General features: G+C 34.1%; 3 protein-coding genes across 6 annotated transcripts; 1 reads left to right on the top strand and 2 right to left on the bottom strand.

Annotated features, from left to right (window-relative positions):
- Positions 1 to 1,255: 1,255 nt before the first annotated feature.
- On the bottom strand, positions 1,256 to 6,208 carry LOC107793788 (mitochondrial import inner membrane translocase subunit PAM16 like 2). Its single transcript, XM_016616228.2, has 5 exons — positions 6,047 to 6,208; positions 5,066 to 5,134; positions 2,544 to 2,631; positions 2,002 to 2,132; positions 1,256 to 1,900 (listed from the first exon to the last, which is right to left on the bottom strand). Exons 2-5 carry the CDS (start codon positions 5,066 to 5,068, stop codon positions 1,778 to 1,780), a joined length of 345 nt encoding a protein of 114 aa, XP_016471714.1. The 5' UTR covers positions 5,069 to 5,134; positions 6,047 to 6,208; the 3' UTR covers positions 1,256 to 1,777.
- Positions 6,209 to 10,843: 4,635 nt separating this feature from the next.
- Positions 10,844 to 17,084, top strand: LOC142161666 (pentatricopeptide repeat-containing protein At5g50990-like). Of its 2 annotated transcripts, XM_075218990.1 has the most exons (6): positions 10,844 to 11,084; positions 11,434 to 13,247; positions 14,147 to 14,180; positions 14,992 to 15,213; positions 16,049 to 16,277; positions 16,827 to 17,084. In XM_075218990.1, the coding sequence occupies exons 1-2, from the start codon at positions 10,952 to 10,954 to the stop codon at positions 12,948 to 12,950; spliced, it is 1,650 nt and encodes a 549-aa protein (XP_075075091.1). In that variant the 5' UTR covers positions 10,844 to 10,951; the 3' UTR covers positions 12,951 to 13,247; positions 14,147 to 14,180; positions 14,992 to 15,213; positions 16,049 to 16,277; positions 16,827 to 17,084. The 2 variants fall into 2 exon arrangements, with proteins under 2 accessions (XP_075075091.1, XP_075075090.1); XM_075218989.1 differs by lacking the exon at positions 14,147 to 14,180 and having other exon boundaries at positions 16,827 to 17,046.
- Positions 14,478 to 16,892, bottom strand: LOC142162640 (uncharacterized). Of its 3 annotated transcripts, XM_075218992.1 has the most exons (7): positions 16,701 to 16,892; positions 16,296 to 16,557; positions 16,142 to 16,178; positions 15,827 to 15,932; positions 15,636 to 15,746; positions 15,387 to 15,507; positions 14,478 to 14,618 (listed from the first exon to the last, which is right to left on the bottom strand). In XM_075218992.1, exons 1-6 carry the CDS (start codon positions 16,890 to 16,892, stop codon positions 15,391 to 15,393), a joined length of 825 nt encoding a protein of 274 aa, XP_075075093.1. In that variant the 3' UTR covers positions 14,478 to 14,618; positions 15,387 to 15,390. The 3 variants fall into 3 exon arrangements, with proteins under 3 accessions (XP_075075093.1, XP_075075092.1, XP_075075094.1); XM_075218991.1 differs by lacking the exon at positions 14,478 to 14,618 and having other exon boundaries at positions 14,954 to 15,507; XM_075218993.1 differs by lacking the exon at positions 14,478 to 14,618 and having other exon boundaries at positions 14,954 to 15,507; positions 15,863 to 15,932.
- Positions 17,085 to 19,769: the final 2,685 nt, after the last annotated feature.

Here is a 19,769-nt window from a genome sequence, read left to right as displayed (position 1 = left end):
ATTTCGTTATATAGCAAATTGTATCTATAAATGACTAATTACTACTAAAAGATAGTGTTTTATGAAAATACACTTCGATAAAACAGTACTACCGGAAAAACCCAAATAAAATGTAGTAACTGATTGGTCAATCCCTGGTCCACACGCTAAGATTAGAGTTTAGGTGATTTCCAACTTGATAAACAAAAAGCCGCAAATATCTGATACTCGTTTCGGCGCCCAGTTAATTCGTCCCATGTCAAACTTTACGGCATTTCCATCAATCAGCGTAATTAAACCGGAAAAAAAAAACAATAAGAAAAACTATTTACTTTTTGTAGTTATATACACATATTATACATTAATTATATACGATTCTATATCTATTTATATTATTATAAAAGTACGAATATTTTACGCTAAATATTGGATGACAAAATATCCTTAAAATATTGACTGACTCTAATGCCCTTAAATTGTTAAATAATTTATTAGAAGATATCGGACAAAATAGTAATATATAGACTTTGCCTAAATAGACGTTGAATTGAACTAAAATTCTGACTAACATGAAATTGTATGGACTTCTAATATCAATCCACTTTGGCTTTCTATACGTAAAACAAACAACTACAAAATTAGCTTCTTTCTCAAAGAGCGCTAAGTTTATCATTCCAGAGTGTTTGGAATATTGAGCTTTGGCACTAAATTTCCGCCTAAAATATGCTAAGAGATCTCTTGCCATTGGTATATGAAAATAAGATCTAGTATTATTTATATTTTGTCGTTCTGGCTTTAATCTTCTATTGACAATGTTACCTCACCCTGTTCGTTGTTATGAAGTTTGCTTATCTTAATTTATACAGTTTTCAGTTCAAAATATAACTTTGATGATATGGTGAATTGACTTTATTATTGCAGGTTCTAATTAGTCTGATGGTTGGACTGAATATTATAAGTGAAGAAACTGATAGAGGTCCTGATCAAAATTTTCTAACGAGCTATTGGCCTCCATATGAATGTTGACAATTACAAGGTTTATCAAAGAAAAGCAAGCTCATAAGTCACACTTTCTGCCAATTAATTTATATCAAAGTCCTTGACACATTAGTTTTGAGTGTGATCAATCTTCTTTTTAGATGCTGCTGTTGCAATATCGATATCGTGATGTAATCGAATTTAGATGCTTTCTAATTAGAATTTATTTAGAGGAGGGGATCTTTGACTAAGAAATAAAAGTCATAATAATGAAATGTTCATGGTGTGAGGACTGATCCTTACAATTTGTCACGTTAGGCTTTCAAAAAAATTATCATCTATTTACACATATGATGTCACTAACCATATTAAAAATTTACATTTAAAACCTGTGTCTTAATTCAACTATATTAGACAGAGAGCTCACACCCAGACTAAAAGAGGAAAGATTAATATTAGAGTTTTCAAGCTTATGCCTATGCTAAATTAGATATGACAGCCAAATTACACAATTTATTTCATTTCGTCAGAATTAAGAGATGGCACTCTAGATTTTCAATTTCATAATCACTCTTCCATCAAATCTGCAGGTACCACACAAGCTCATGAGACATGGCGCGTGCTTCTAAGCAAAATGACAGAAAAGGCAAGAGTGATGCAAACTACACCAGTAATTAATTAAAATGCTTCTCTCCCAAGGGCCAATTGAGGATCAAATACATATGTAACATTGTAGGAAAACATCTGGTGGTCGGGCACAATTCTCGTCTGCTCAAACAGTCACAGCAGTGGTGCAGCGACAACTTCAAGGGAAGAACAACTAGTTTGGCCCCTGTGCTTTACTCTGGTAAAGTGATTCTAAACATTCTTTGGCTCTATGAACCTTTGACTGAAGATAAAAACTTCCGTTCTTAGCATTCCTCTCAAACAAGTTATCGTATCTCTGCAGACAAGATGAAGAAACAAATTAAGCACTTTCAAGTGTTGATGCACAAAAAAATCACCATGAGGGGAAATGATAAATCAAAATCACCAAAGCCAAACCTGCAACACGTCTTCCCATGATGAATGCTCTGCAACCCCAAGAATTTGCCTAGCCTCTGACTCTGTCATATTTTTGCTTGCTCTTTTGATATTCTGTACTGCTTCTTGAGCAACACCGTTTTTGGACGCATCTACCATTAACCAAGCATGGTTCGATTGTCAATCCACAAGATTGCAAGAGATATAAATGCCAAGCTTCAAGCACATTAGCTAATGGGATAATTAACCTATCACATGTTCTATCGATTCTTTTGCAATCTAGGGGCATCGGCACTTGAAGGACCATTGTTTTTTAATCTAGGAGCATTGTAACTTGAACGAATCAAAATAGGTTTTGTTTGCAGCATTACATGGCGGAAGATTCACATTCACGCTTCTCCCTCAAGTAAAATTGTGCTTATGCCTCAAAAATAAGAGCCATAGAAAAGCTACTTAAGCCTCTCCTCCCCTCCCCCTCACACAGGGGGAAAAAACAAATAGTAGTAGAAAAGAGATATTTTCTATACGAAAGAAAAGATTAGTGTATGTCAATGAAAACTTACTTGCGAGAGCTTGACGATATGCCTGGGCGAAGGCCCTTACCATTATTCCAGAACCCATAACAAGCAAGTTTGCAAGGATTCTCGCAGCCTGCAATGAGAAGACGTGAGAGGTGTTAAAGTAACAAGCAATCTTTGGTACAAAATATACTCTTACTATAGTTAACCTAGAAAGGACATTCGGAGGAAAAATCTACAGTTGTGTATGGACTGGAAGATGTCTGTAAGCTTTCCATTTCGTTTTCCGAGGAACTCCAAACTTTGAAAAGCTATGTTGTTTTCTGGAAGATTTTACAGGCTAAAAAAGGAGCTTATTTGGAAATAACAGCCGATGCTATTTCAGAGTTCCATTCACATTAGATGGAAGATATATATGTTATGTGTTGTAGTTATTTAAAAAGTTAAAAAATAGACATGTACTTGCATCAGTATGCACCATTCAAGTGCATGCATTTTTTTTTTAAATCAAGGTAAGAGAAATATTATTGAAAAAGCACCAAGTAGGCATATTGAGGTGTGCAATACAGAAAGCTCAAGCTCAAAACCTTACTGCATAAGGAGTTGAGAAATTCTAATCAGACTATCAACTTCAGATACATTCAAATGCATACATCTCCTATTGAAATATAAGATACACCTTTTTTATCTAGAAGATAGACATAATTGCTTCATCTCAAAAATTTCCATCACTTACTTCGATGTATATTTTCAGTTTCTGTAGGCTCGTACTATACTAAAACATGCTATGTTGCTCCCAGCGTGAATCCATACAACAATAACTACACCTAAATTCCACACCAGTTGCACTCGGCTATATGAATCTGCTATAACAGCTTTGCTCTGTTTGGGCTTATATCATTCCGATACATAGTAATTTGTCTTTTAAAATAAATTAAGAATTCTCTAAAACTAGAGAACCCGTACAATGACAAAAAAAAAATCGTTTATCAGACTAAAAGGAATCCTAACAAACATCTAACCTAATACAAAAGTAGCAACAACATAATTCCAACTAGTTGGTATTACTTATATCCATCTTTTACTTCCATTGTGTTCTTAGCTAAATCTATGTGATTTTATGTGACAATACCACTTCATGTGATTTTAGGCCTGCCTGGACCATTTTAAGAACTTCCCGTCGCCGTGGGGTCATGGGTCTATGAATGATGAATTTGAAACTATTTGTAGGATATGGCCAAATCATCTTAGGTGACCTATTCTTATTTATCATTTATGTATGTTACTGGCATCCTATGTCGGATGTGATTATTTCTAATTTTATCAAATATTATATGACCACACATCCATATTAACTTTCATATACTATGACACTCAGCTTGTCACTCAAATATACCATTACTGGTCACAATCCTTCATACTTGTCTTTTGCTTTGGTAGGTATTTCCAACGGCATAGCTATCCTGTAATACTCCTCCAGGATCCTGTGCCCGTTAATAGATGAGTATTCTGAGTAATTTCCTAAAGTTAATAAGGGAATTTGGTAAAACTGACAGAAGCATAGAATGTTAAGACAAATACAAAAAATTTCAATTGAAAAAAACCCACAGCCACCTTTCACCATACATCGGTCTATCTGCCTTTTTCCCCTCTTCCATCTCCAACAGTCGTTACTTTTCCTGTCCCTCACCTTGCATCCCGCCCATCTCAATTATTTTCGTACAATCAGTATCGGCATCTAAAGGACCTGAAGTAACATGTTTTGTCATCCCATCGTTCTAATTTACTATGTTACACCAAGTACTTGTATATCAAGCAATTAAGCATGTTGATCTGTTACTAATTATACACCAAGCACTTAATAGTTTCTATCTTCGTTCTCATTGTTTTCTATCTCAAGGCGCTAAGATAAAGGTTTTGTGAAGTCATCTGGCAGCATATATAACTTTTGTTGTATGCATGTTTTTGTTTATCCTTCTTGTCAAGCGTTTTCCCACTTTGATAATGAAGCCTCCAACTAAATAATTTGGAGCTTTGTTTCATTGCACAACCCCCTATAGTCTCCATCCATATGACAAATGTAGCATGTTTCTTCAATACTATCTCGTCCCGGATATGGATCCTAATCCTATGGGTTTTTTTTCTTTTTTTTTTTTTTGGGGGGGGGGGGGGGGGGGGGGTAGTGTTCCTGGTTCTTCTTTAGTCATTCTATAAAAGCAACAGACACCCAATAAATCAGCCTATGTAATATGTATACACCAATTACATTCAGATTCATCTCCAAAAGAAGACTTTCCAGACTTTCCGTTACCATTCCTAGGAAGGAAGTGGCAGACATATATAGGTAGGCTGTAAAAATGCCAGATTCTAGCCAATGTATATAGAGAAAGAAAGAATAACTGAATCAAGTAAGTCAAGTAACCAGCTTCAAGATTAGATAAAGTTCACCCAAGGGAGATTCCAACAAACCATCCATTTTAAGTTACGCACATGGTCAAGGAAATCAGATAAAGCGAATTAGACACGATATGGCGGAAATATTGGAGCAAAGTTTGAATTGCACTTACCATTATGGAAATCAGAAATATAAGTTACGATCTGGTGTAGCAACACTAACAAACTTCGAATCAAGTAACCTACAATAAGATCAAGCATCTTGAATAAAATTTCTATGTAAAAACAAAATATAAACAAGAAAATATGCATAAAACAGATGTACATCCACAGTTAAAAACATTAACTTTGCTATACTTGCTACTACTTCTCTCTGTGTCTCATAAAGAAAATAATGAAAAGAAACTTCCGTTAGTGTCCAATGAGAGAGAAACTAGAATATTGTGCTGGATACATTTCTTCTAAGGCAAAATTGCATTATTTTTAGCTACCTACTTTTTAGAGGGCATGTGTTTTGTCCTACCTTTTTTTTCTTCCTAATTATGATATTAGCGATTTGATGTCAATTGATGAGTTTTATACACAATAAAGATGAAAACAGGCTTTAGTTGTTAAAAGCCTAACATCTGCAAGATACGTGAATTTTTTCCACCCAAAAGTTAAAAACATCAAAACAAATCACATTTTTACACAGAAACACTAAGTGATTTCTTCACATTTGTCCAAGCCTTGATGGACAGTTACCCGGTACATGTGTTGGGGAGAGATAAAAGGTTACCCTAGGCGTGTACAAACTGGCTTGAGCACCACAGTTATCAAAAGGAGAAAAAAAAAATCCCATTTTTATATGTAAATGCTAAAATTAGGGTATTAACTGCACCAAAAAGCACGGCCCTTAAATCTATGTATCAAAAAGTGCAATTTTATCTTTCTTAAATTATGAACAACTAATAAGTAATAACATCAAATACAAAAATAAACAAAGTATCCTACTTTCTTCCTCAGGATAATACTAGAACCCCATACAAATAGGCAGTTGAATTCTCTAATATTCACCAAATATCATTGAGTAGTTCATGGTAGCAAGTTTTGTTTCCTCCTCAAAATATGGGACTTTACAGAAAAGTTACAGTATGAGATAAAAAATACTAAACCTGCGCAGGCGACGATGAACTTAGGGCAGCCGGAAAGGGTTGGAATTCACAGGAGCGAAACGAGTAGTATTGGGAGAAGGAAAAAAGAAGACCTGCGCTGAGAGAGAAAAAAGGGGACTATTTCTGCAAAAAAATGCTGGCTTGTGAATTAAGCCAGCCTTCAGATTTCGGAGGCGGTATCAACTTATATAGTTGCCCATTTGTTGATGGGTCAAGAATACGGGCCAAAATAGTAAGGAGAAATTTAAAAATAGCCACATTTACGAGTGATCATTCAAAAATAGCCACAGTTTCAAAACTAATCGAAATTTTAGCCATATTTCATGTAAAGATAAATTTGAACAAAAATAATATTCAAAATTGACAATACTGGTCCAGCATAATATGCTGGAAGTTCATACAAAGATACTCCAATCTCTAGTATATTATGCTGGAACTTTTCGCGTGTTGGAGTTCCAGCATAATATGCTGGAAGTTCATACACGGGTGCACCGATCTCCAGTATATTATGCTGGAACTTTCCGTGTTGCAGCAAAATAGTGGCTATTTTTCAATGACTATCAACTTCTAATATGGTGCCCATTTCTTGATGGGTCAAGAATAAGGACCAAAATAACCCAGTACCCGAAAATAAATATGGCCCATTACTCTTACGTGCTGCTTTTCTACTAGTATCAGTATTTGAAAAAATAAATATATTTAGCCGCTTTAAAAAATAATAGTCGATAAAATATATTATATAAAAATATATATATTTTTCGACCAGCAACCGCAATTAGTTTAGCGGACTTACCAATTTTATATTTTGCCCCTAATTTTTTTTCATTTTCAGAATTTTGACATGTGAGAACAAAAACACATTAGTTTAGTGTTGAGCCCACTATTCAGATTTTGTCCTCGTTAATTTAATGTGCTAAATTTGTCTATAAAAATAAAAATTCATCCATCTTCTTTTTAAAACGAAATATAGATTAGTAAACTAACGAGAAGTCTTACAGAGTTTCCACCAAAAATTTTAAAAAAAAATCATGCAATACAAATAATTTCTAAAGAGCACTTATTTCATAAACTACTTTCTCGTTTCTTTACTAAAATTGCACGGGGCACTCTATTTGGACGCCCTCATTTAACGTACCCATATTTTTAAAATTATTTAACCAATACCCTAATTTAATAACTTTAGATGCCTTTTCTTCTTCCTCCTGACCTATGCGTCCATTTTTTCCTCCTCTTCTTTTCTGATGAGTTCCCCAGTTTAGGATCTTGAGAGTTCATGTTGAACTGTATCTCTTAGTTCATGGCAATATGCAAGAATAAAACGTCATCTTCGCTCTCCGAATTTCGGTTTCTTGGTAATACATGGTTTCATTGGTAGTGTTGCCTCGCCGGACTGGAATTATTAAATAAAACTTTAGACTTGGCCATCTGAAATTCGCCAATAGCAACGCGTAACTTTAGACTCAAATGTCTGAAGTTTATACTTTAGTATCTGAAGTATATACACCATATGTTTGACAATCTTAGCCAAATATCTGAAGTTCATAACCAAATGTTTGAAGTTTATGTCAAAATATCCGAAGTTCATAGAAAAATATCTGAAGTACACAATTGAACTGAAGTTTGCGTGATTGCCTTTGCAAGTCAGGTCAAACTTCAGGCAAAAATATCTAAAATTTTGCTTTGATAAGGCTATACTTCATGCAAAAAATTATGAAGTTCAAACTTCAGACATACACAATTAAATTGAAGTTTGTCCTTGCTTATGAACTAAAGTTTGCGTGATTGCCTTTGCAAGTCAGGTCAAACTTCAGGCAAAAAATTATGAAGTTCAAACTTCAAACATACATTTTTGCTAAGCTACGAGAAAAATGGGTACGCTTACAATTTTTTTTGGAAAGCGGGTATAAATTAAAAGGTGGCCCAAAAACTGGGTATAAATGCAAATCCTCCATTCCTTTACTAGTTAAAGGAGAGACCAGCTCTTAGGCCCCTAAATGCGGGGTATTATCACTTTTAACCCACGCCAAAAACTATTTACACCTCTTAATCAAAAAAGTATATAATTTTTGTATGTAACATACATAATGTATATATACAAAAAAATATAGAAATTTTATATATTTTTTGGGCTATTATTTTTACAGCGGTTATACAGTCAGTATCATTTTTCCCCTGAATACCGTCCCTCTCAGTCTCACTGTTTGCACCCTCAAAATCCATATGAGTTTTTAAGTTTTATACATAAACATATACTAATATAATTTTAAAATATAATTTTAAATACTATTACATTACTACTATTCAACTATAGGTAAATATTTATAGTAAAGTGAATTGTAGTCTTGGGCTTTCCGCCCCCCTCTCCCCCCCGGGGGGAGTACTAATTAACTTGCTATAACTAGTAAGTGTGTAAAATACACTGGCAAATGTTGTCTAGTTTTGCAAATGTTGAAGGCTACTGATAGCGATAGGTGTAAAAAAAAGCACGGGTTAGTCAATTTTTAGACTGATCATTCAAAAATAGTTAGCATTTGCAAAGTCATTAAAAAGAGCCACTATTTTGCTGCAACACAGAAAGTTTCAGCGTAATATACTGGAGATTGGTGCACCTGTGTATGAACTTCCAATATATTATGCTGGAACTCTAACACGCGGAAAGTTCCAGCTTAATATACTGGAGACTGGAACACTTGTGTATGAACTTCTAGCATATTATGTTGGACCAGTATATTATACTAGAACTCCAGTATACTTATGCTGGAACTTCAATGTATTATACTGGAGTTTCAGTATACCATGTTGGAGTATTTTTCGGATTTTGAACATCGCTTTCGTTCAGGTTTATCTTCACATGAAAAGTGACTAAATTTCGATTACTTTTGAAAATGTGACTATTTTTGAATGACGCTATTTTTGAATGAGACTTTTTCCTTTCTATACCATATATGAAACCTTATTACCAAAAATGTGCATAGTTTCATATTTACCCGTCATGTTCACAGTTTTTCTACAATTATTATACCATTCATTAAATACTAATTATTAGGAGTTGATTCCTTCCTAATTAGGCGCGCTACAAATCAGGAACAAAATATTCTAATTGATTTAGCGACCTTCAGATCAAATTTGAAACGCAAATCCTATATCTTCAATTTAAAATCAAATTACATAGACTCTTTTCTGCCAAAACGCTGTTCTTCGATATTTTTCCTTAAGCCACAAATCAAAAAAAAAAGACAAAATCGTCAACAAATTCGAATCAAATTGTAGAAATCAGTTATGTAAAAGCTTAGTTTGTCGACATTCTCTCTGCATGTCTCTCTATTTCTCAATCGCAAATTTCAGTAATACAAAGCAAATGAAAAGAGAGCAGCAATTCCACTATTGACAACCATTAAAAAGCTTGAAAGCTTTGAATTCAATCTTGGGTTTTCAAAAATCATTATTTGTTTGGATTGGGTGTTGTTGAAAATAACCGGGAATATGGTTTGGAGTTTATATCTCAATTTTGAGGGGTTTTGGTGAAGATTAGACTTGGTTTTGACTGAATTTCAGATTGAAACCCGAAGAAGAAGAAGAAGAAGAAGAAGAAGAAGAAGAAGAAGAAGACATATTGCAGAAATTGTAGATTATTTGTATTCTGATTGTAGATGTTTTATTTTCTGTTTTCACAAATAAAAAATGGCTAAAACTTCTATAAATCTTCTGAAAAAAACGTAATTATGTCAAAAATCTCAATTATGCTACAACTGAATGAGATTTGGGATATAAAAATTCAATGTACTCAGTTTGTAGATATTTTGTAGATAAATTATAGAATATTTGTATTCTAATTGTAGATGCTTTGTTTTCTGTTTTCACAAATCAAAAATGACTAAAACTTCTACAAGTCTTCTGCAACAAACGCAATTATGTCGAAAATCCCAATTAAACTACAATCGAATGGGAATTGGAATATTAAAATTCAATATACCCAGTTTGTAGATATTTTGTAGATGAATTGTAGATTATTTGTATTCTGATTGTAGATGCATTGTTTTCTGTTTTCACAAATTCAAAACGACTAAAACTTCTACAAAATCTTTTGCAGAAAAACGCAATTATGTCGAAAGTACCAATCAAGCTACAATTGAATGAGAATTTATGGTTCTATTTGAGGAATGAAGCAGATCTACGATTTTTATCTGATGAACAATTAACTAATATTGTGCTTAGCTTGGATTCAGGTTTTAGAGTTAGTAGATTTGGTAATTTTCACCTATACGAATATGTAGCACTAGCTGAAAGTAGTGGGTGCTACGATATGCCTTATCAATAGTGCGGATCTGCTCATAATTTATCTGTACTATTTTGGTAAATGTTCTTATTTCTTGTTTACTTTTGGATGGAGTTTACCTTGGTGATTAATATTTTCGAACCTTCTTTCGGCCTTTATCTTGGCATAATTTTTTTTTCTTTTGATTTGTTCCTTTTGGTTGTCGCTTTTGTGAATTTTGAAGATCTATGCTTTAGATAAAAGGTCCTTATCTTAAAACATAAAATAAAATAGAATGGGTTGTGACAGAAAATTTTAAATATACGGTACTTTGAATTAAGGAGGGATATATGCTGCATTAATTGTACCTCTTAAAATACATTATGGTATATAATTGGTAATTTGGTATACTAAATGTAATTATATCAAACCTTAAACATTGAAGGGTAAAAAATCTCTTTTTGAATTTCTTTCGCACCCAAACCCAAATAGCATGGGCCTCTTTAGAACATCCATACGGACCGTTATTCTTCGGCCCAATCATGATCATCAAGAATGGAGCAACGCCTGGTAGAAACACTTGAATTCATCAATGTTCTGCGCATGAAAATGCAGTCATAAGCCATAAAAATTAGAAAGGAATTTGAAGGATGTTGAGTATTGCCCGCAGTCGGAGAATACTACATTATTATTATTATCATTATTATCATTCCTCATTTCCGTTATGGCGTCAGAATCTCAGCTCTAACTCTTTTTCTCCACCAGAGTGTCATTATTCACAAGGTTTTTACCACTCTTTATCTCTTACATATTAGATAGTTTCCATAAATATTTACTGACTTTCTAATAGTCTAATCTCAAAAATTGACTCTTTGTGTTTTTCTGTGAGTATAAAATCCACTGAATTACAAACAATTTATATGCATACACATATATGTAGAACGGGCTACTCACATATGCTGAAAATGTTGCTGGATTTTAAAGCTCTCTTCCATCCCCTTTTACTACTAATCTCACGAGCTTGATTCAAAAATGTGAATAGAAAAATCTTGTCTTTTTTTTTTTAGGTAACTGACTATTTTTGTACTAAATGTTACATTTTCTGCTTAAAGGTGACTTCTGCTTCTTACAGATCATCACAGGTTGTTATGCATTCTGGAAGGATGTAAGAAGTCACCAAATTTGAGAACTACAGTTGGCACACATGCTTATGTTATTAAGCTTGGTTATGGAATGTATCCCTCTCTTGTTTCTTTGATGGTAGTGACATATGTGTCTTGTGATAAACTCAATCTTGCTCGTCAGCTGCTCGATGAAATTCCTACCGGTTATTTTGATGCAGTCTCTGCTAATTTAATGATTGCTAGTTTTATGAAGATGGGGGCAGTTGATGTTGCCAAGAAGATATTTAATGAAGTTCCCCTTCGGGATTTGGTTACTTGGAACTCACTGATTGGAGGTTATGTCAAAAATGACATGTTTAAGGAGGCACTCAGTGTCTTCAGAAAGATGTTGAGGTCTAATGTTGAACCAGATGGATACAGTTTTGCGTCTATTATTACTGCATGTGCTAGACTTGGAGCCATTGATCATGCTAAATGGGTACATCACTTAATGACTGAGAAAAAGATTGAGCTAAATTACATTCTTTCTTCTGCTTTGATTGATATGTACTCGAAATGTGGAAGAATCGAGATAGCTAGAGGAATTTTTGATAGTGTTAAACGTACGAATGTCTCTGTCTGGAATGCGCTGATTAATGGATTAGCAATCCATGGTCTTGCTTTAGACGCAATTGGGGTATTCTCACAGATGGGGCCAGAAAATGTTTCACCTGATAGTATTACTTTTATTGGACTTCTAACAGCATGTAGTCATTGTGGGTTGGTTGAAGAGGGTTGGAAGTATTTTGATCTTATGAAAAGTATGTATTTGATGGAACCGCAACTTGAGCATTATGGAGCAATGGTTGATCTGCTAGGCAGAGCTGGACTGCTTGATGAAGCTTATACAATGGTCAAGGAAATGCCAATACAGCCTGATGCAGTTATATGGAGGACATTTCTCAGTGCTTCTAGAATTCACAAAAGTTCTGAGATGGGTGAAGTTGCTAGCACAAAAATATCTCATCTTGGCAGCGGAGATTATGTCTTACTGTCTAACATTTATTGTTCTACTAATAAATGGGATAGCGCTGAGAAAGTTAGATGTGTGATGAAACGGAAAGGAGTTCGTAAAAGTAGTGGGAAAAGTTGGGTTGAAGTAGGTAACATTGTTCACCAGTTCAAGGCAGGTGACCGATCACATCCTGAAGCTGAACTAATATATAAAACTCTGAAGGAATTGATTCATCGAACCAAATTGGAAGGATTTATTTCCACGACCGAGTTGGTTTTGATGGATATTTCTGATGAGGAAAAGGAGGAAAATTTGAGTTACCATAGTGAAAAATTGGCATTAGCCTATGGGATCTTAAAATCTATTCCTGGAACTCACATTCAAGTTTCAAAAAATCTTCGTACTTGTCCAGATTGCCATTCTTGGATAAAAGTGGTAGCAAAGGTGTTGAATAGGGAGATCATTGTGAGGGACAGAATCCGCTTTCATCACTTTGTAGATGGTTATTGTAGTTGTGGGGATTACTGGTAGTGATTCTTTGAAGTAACAATTGAGTTTGGTAATTGATGTGAAGTAGACAACTTATCGTGGATGTCTCAAAGTTTCGTGTGGCTCTTATCTTGTCTGTTTCTAGCATCCTATCTGCTGTGTGCACTCCTTGTACAAGCACCACTTAGATGATGACCTCCTGAAGTATTCGTTACGTAAAGGATTAAAACTCACAGGTTACAATCACTGCCAAAATTATTTATGTCCATATGCTGCAGCTCCAAGCTCTGACATAAGACATCCCTGCCTATGGAAGAACTCGCTGAATAATACATCCAGGTGATTTCTTAGTTTATTTTCTGGTCTTTGATGTATGAACTCTCTCTTTCATGAATATCCTGTTGCTATATAAGTGTTTGAATCTTTCTCTTTGGATGGAAACTGGTATATCTTGTTACTATGTAATTGCTCAAGTCTTTCTCTTTGGATGGAAACTGGATTAGATTGGCAAATTAGACAAATTGAATACGGAAAAAGTCAAATTACCTTGAGAAAACGGCAGCGTCGAGTTAGTCATCAAATAAAAAATAGCCTTAAGTAACCAGTAGTTCACATAATTTATAGATATAGTAGATGAAGCTTCATTGCAGGCAGTGCAGTACTCTTGACTTTATGACTTTCTTGGACAAGGGAGGACAGTGGCTTTTGTTGTTTCAGATAAAACTTCCAGTAGATACATGAGAAAGACTACTTATATATAAAAAAAAAGGGTACATTCATGTGGTCATTTCTTCTAGAGGAGAAACAATACATGTGACTGTTGAATCGAATTTCCACCTGTAATTTTTGATGTGTCAAGGGTAGTCAAACATTTTGGATTGTGATGTAAATTTCTGTAATAGCTTCTCCAATCTTCTTAAGCTTCACTTTAGATGGCATCTGACCTTATAAACACACTTTTTTTTTTTTGTGTGTGTGTGTGTGTGTGTGTGTGAGAGAGAGAGAGAGAGAGAAGTAGGGGTAAATTAATGGCAATATCAGTTAATGCATCTTATTGTATGTGAGAAGTCAAATATTTGTTATCTTTTGTCAGAGATGTTGTTTGAACCCTACCCGTATCTTTTGTCAAATAATATTTGTTTACAGAATGCAAGTTTTCAAGTAATATTTGACTTTCCTTTAATATTTCCCTTTACTTTAAAGTTGATTATCTGAGAATTCATTGCATTTGTTTACAGAATGCAAGTTTTCAAACGATGCAGCGAAAGCTTTGTAAGTTTCTTTGATAAATGATGGTTCTGCATTACTGGACATGTTTGTGTTAGTTCTCTTCTTTCACATTGGAAATCAAATTCTGGAAATATACCATCAAACACTCTACCAGTTCAAATATTTAAGTGGCTACATAATTACAAATGCCCTGTCTCTTCCTATTGAATACCAAAGGTCTACTGTTGAATTGCGTGAACCGCCTCATTTAAAAGTTTAAACTAATTGAAAGGAATTGTTAGAATGGGGAAATTTTTGTATATTTATTTAGGTCTGTAACAACTAAAAAGATGTTTCTCTGGTGAATTATCACTACAACATGCTGCTAGTATGAAGTGGTACTGTTTGGCTTACTCGAAGAATACTCATACTGTATTAATCGGGTCAAGAAGTTGCCCAAATTTCTGTGCGCTTATTTAACCTTAAACTTTTGTCCTTCACCTGTACAAGAGAGGGCACTGAGGCTGAGCATGGAATTAAAGATGTTGCAGGCCAAAAGAAACACACACAAGATGCTAGGACGTAGCTGTTTTTAGGTTCTCCTGCTTTTGCAGCCATTATTCTCATGCTCAATACAGTTTCTCTTCAAATATGCTCAACGTTCAAAATGCATTTTCTTCTTAATTGCAGTAGTATCAATATATTTACAAGCAACTCATCTGTGGAAATGTCATGAGCTATATAGTGGGTGTATCTTGCCTCAACAGAAACGCAAAAAATAAAAAAATAAAATAAAAATACATACATTTAACCGCTGCAAAGCATAAAAATGATTTGATTGAACTCTGTTATAACTGTATTTCACTTGTTGCAGAATTGAGGTCGAACGTAATCCAGTTTGTCATATCAAAATGTTTGATGGAGATGGAAGTTGAAAACATCAAAACAAAGCCAATGAACTGGAAGATCAGGTGGACAACAACAACAACAACAACCCAGTGACATCCCACTAATGGGGTCTGGGGAGGGTAGTATGTACGCAGACCTTACCCCTACCTCGAAGGGGTAGAGAGACTGTTTTCCGAAAGACCCTCAGGTGGACAACAATATATCATTTACTTTTTATGTAGAAGCTGAATACTTAGTAATGCATATAAATGTAAAATGTATATTTTGCAATTTTTTCCCCCTCACAGCTATTAGAAGAGAGCATTGTCAACTCGATCAGGTTGAAACTTCTCGAGTGAGCTAAAGGGATAGTGCAATTACTTGCTTAGGCGTCCTGTATAGGAACTAATGGCATTTTGCCTCCATAAGCCTCCGGAAGCTGGCTTTCATCGATATCTTGAAGTAAGGTTGCTCTAAGTCGTTTGCTTTCCACAAACATGATCTGTGAATATGGAAATTAGTTTGGTGAAGATGATGTGATACAAGTTATAGTCAACAGTCAAGCATGACTGAACTCTAGCATTGGTTTATCTACCTTTTATGCAAAATAGAAAGATTTTAGAACCTCACCTTTTTCTTGGTGTTATTGTCTATGAAAGGATACAACATCTTCCATAATGTGCAAAAGAAGTAGGGGACATTAACAAGAAGTACTTTTCCGAGTCTTTCGGGGTAGCAATCCTGCAAAATGGATGTCTTTTAGATTAAGGACTAGAATATGGTAAGCTTCTATTCCTAGGAAAGAATGAAGTTAACTAAACCTGTACGATATATAGAGCCGCAAGATAGGCACGAACATCACTGTTTGAATAGCCAAAACCTTGGAGATCTCCGATTATCACGAACTTCTCTCTTCCTGGCGAGGTCCTGATTCATCAATGAAACCCCATAATTTATGATGTGTTTTTTCATTCTCTATAACTATTCCACTCTTTTTGAGTAGTAATATTCCAGTACTCAATAATTTGTTTTATGGAAAACAGGTCTTCCATGGTGGAGTTTGCTACTGATGTTTTCAACTGATTTTGGAAAATAACAACGGAGGAATAAAGCTGCTATTATTTTAAATACTGTACCTTGCACACAGTTTGTCTAGAGCGAAGACTATAAAACCTGAGGAATCAAAGAAAGACTTGAGTGTGAGAAATTGACTGGTTCAATAGCCATCTTCACTGACCATGAAGCAGCAGGCCAAGTGAAATTAGTAAAAAGGTAAAAGGAAAGTCATACGTTTGAACTCTTCAACACCTCCTATTTTGTTTTGTATATGCCTGCCACCAAAAACTACAGCAATAGGACGTCCTTGTTTGTCCACACCTTGCATGAACATCTTGTTCTGTGCAATCTCGTTTGGTATCTCACACACTGAAATGGATCCTTTTGGTACAAAGCTTTGCCTCCATTTAAGGTATTTCAAGAACATTGTTGATGCTTTTTCTACGTCAAGATCTCGAGCTCGAAGAAACCTTCTTAATGCATATTCATCTACTTCCTGGAAACAAGCAACAAAATCCTTTTACATTTTATAAAAAGTCTTGATCTTTTTCTCCAATAGGGAAAAAGAAAGCAAATAAGGATAGTTAGCAAGATAATGAGAGAAATGCTGCAATGCTGTGGGAAATAGTATAGTAATACCTTGGAAGAAGGATCTTGCTTTTCAATAACAGCTCTCATTAGTTCAATTTTGTAATTCTCTTGTTCAGTAATTGTATCGTTGCATTTCACTTGAATCTGTTCTTTTTCTATTATTTCCTGCTTCAGTCTGTGTTCAGAAAGAAGTACATCATTGTTTGGCTCCATTGCTGTTGCTTCTGCCTTCACCTCCATCAGTTTCTTCCTTGCACCTGTAATTAGTCGGAGAAAAGGAATGGAAAGCAGAAGATTCAACCCCACCTTCAAGGTAACTAATTTCCTCTTGTTTGTTGAATTTTATAGCCAACTTCAAGAAAGAAAATAAGAGGAAGATGGGATGTTAGAAAAATCAAGTCTTTGAAAGAAATGAATAAAGGCAATTGACCATGATTATTTGACTGACTGTTGAGTTGAAATTGAGAAGAGGATAGATATAAATTAACTTGACATGCCTAGTGAAAAAATAAAAACTACCCTCAATGAAATGGGTGAAAACCATGATAGACCTGACATTTGTGCAAAAACAAAAATTATTAGGTGACTGAGTCCTATCTATCTAAGCCGTGGTAGACAGAATTACCGAACATTAACATTGGTGTTGCTCGAAGGTTACAGTATTTAGTGAAATAGACAAGATGTACACAAATTGAACCGGTCAACATCTCAAAAGATGACAAAACAAATACCACTTTCAATCAAAATAGAAAACGCGATGTAGATTGTTCTAGCATTCAAGCTGGTATAGACATCAAACACGATCACGCCGTATATAATCATAAATGCAGCGGTCATTGCTTCTCAAAAAATAAATATTGGAAGCATAAGTGAAGTGTTGTGTAGTACACCCTTCCTCTCATAATATGTGTCATGGTTACTAAAAATAGTTGTCTCAAATTATTTGTCTTTTTAGAATTCAAGACAAAATTGATTATATTTTTCCTTTTTACTCTTAATAATCAATTGCATTCACATTTAGTAAAAATATGGATAATATTATTGAAAGAGATGATGCAAATTGAGAAAATATTTAATAAGGATAAAGTAGTCAAAAACTATTCTTTGTTAAAGAACGTGCACAAAAGAATTACGACACATATTGTGAGACGGAGGAGGTATTTGATTGTTTAATTTTGCCATTTGGTTACAAATTTGTGGGGGTTGAGCTACTTATCTTCCTCATTAATTGATAGGTGGTTAAGAGTGACTTCATGGACCCCTAAGCATTTATTGTATATATATCAGCACCATTTATTATAGTGGTTCATTTCCAGAGTTCCAGTAGAGCTTTTCTTTGGAGTATAATAGTATAATATATTTGTATATAGTCTTTCAGTAGGATAAAATAAATATATTTAAACATATTTACAGAAACTACGGTTGAGGGTTAGGTGTATCACAATTATGTTTCTTGTAGTTTCAACCATTAGATTTCTCTCTCTTATTTCTCTTACTTGTAGCAATTCGTATGTCGGCAAATTATGAGAAAATAGAGGGCAAAATAACCAATTTATTATTAGGGAAAATGACACTACATAGCCGCTATAAAAATAATAGCCGAAAAATGTATATTTTTTGTATATATATACATTATATAAGTTATATACAAATTTTATATATTTTTCGGGCTACCGAGTATAAATTGTTTCTAGTGCGGGCTAAAAGTGATAATACCCCAATTTACTACTTCCTCCGGTCCACTTTAATTAAATTTTTGGTTTTTTTTGTTTGTACTCCACAATATTTGATTTTTTCAGATATCAAAAAGGAACTAACTTCTTTTTCCAAAGTTGTCCTTGGAGTAAAGAGCCTAGGATTATTTGGTGTGTTTCCAATGAACAAATTAGAGTTTTTGGCCAACATTGTCCCTTATCTTTGAGGGTAGGTCTATTTTGGTCGAAATTAGAAAATGACACTATGTAACCGTTATAAAAATAATAGCCGAAAAAATGTATAAAATTTATATATATATTTTTGTCTATATATACATTTTGTATGTTAATATACAAAAATTATACAAATTTTATATACTTTTTCCGCTATCAAATGTAAACAGTTTCTGCCACGGACTAAAAGGGATAACACAACATGGTTATTTGTTTGCTTTAATAATATGCCTAGAAGTGATCCAGGTGGCTCTATTCTTTTCAAATTTTAACTTTTCTTTGTGGAAAAATCAACAAAAATTTTAAATGTATATATATATATATATATATATACAAAAAAAATATACATATTTTTATATATTTTTTCGGCTATTATTTTTGCAGCGGCTATACAATATCATTTTGTCATTGAAAACAGGCACAGAAGGGGATATTTTCAAGGTCAAAATTTTAGAAGACATTATCTAAAAATGAGGAATTAGAGTGATAATTTGTGTTATCCAATAAAAGGAGAGGAAACGTTTTGCTTCAAAGCAGAAGATTTGCTTCATGAATCAGAGTTAGGTAACACCGTTAGTTTTTAACACATTGTGTCAGTGAGACTAAATGTGCTCCACTTTAGCATACTTAAGGGACTAAGACCTCATTTGTTTTTATTAAGATTAAGACGTCTGAATCTGAATACACATCTGAATATCAAGATGTGTATTAAGATTAAGACATCTGAATCTGGATACACATCTGAATATCAAGATGTGTATTAAGATTAAGACATCTGAATCTGAATACACATCTGAATATATTAAGATGTGTATTAAGATCTGAATAGAAATAATTAAGACTGTTTGATTTTTTAACATCTGAATATATAAAATTTATTTTTATTTGAAAATTAATAACATAAAATTCAAATGAAATACTAACTAATCCAATATTCTATCAATAAAATATATAGTTTTTTAAAATATGATAGTTGTTGGTGGTGATGGCTAACGGGTGAATGCCGACTAGAGACGGTGGTTTGTGGTAGTTTTGGTTGATGATGGTGGTTCGTGCTAGTAGCTAGTAGTGATTGGTAGTGGTGGCAATTATGATTGAGGATGGTGGTGGTGAGTGGTGATAGTAGTTGTGACTAAGGAAGGTGGTGGGTGGGTGGTGGTAGGTTATAATAATGGGCAATTCCGGCTGT

Source organism: Nicotiana tabacum, chromosome 8 (genome assembly GCF_000715075.1).
Source record: "Nicotiana tabacum cultivar K326 chromosome 8, ASM71507v2, whole genome shotgun sequence".
In the NCBI taxonomy this organism is placed as follows: Eukaryota; Viridiplantae; Streptophyta; class Magnoliopsida; order Solanales; family Solanaceae; genus Nicotiana; species Nicotiana tabacum.
Note: the sequence above shows the minus strand (reverse complement) of the source record. Positions and strands in the feature narration are given on the sequence as shown.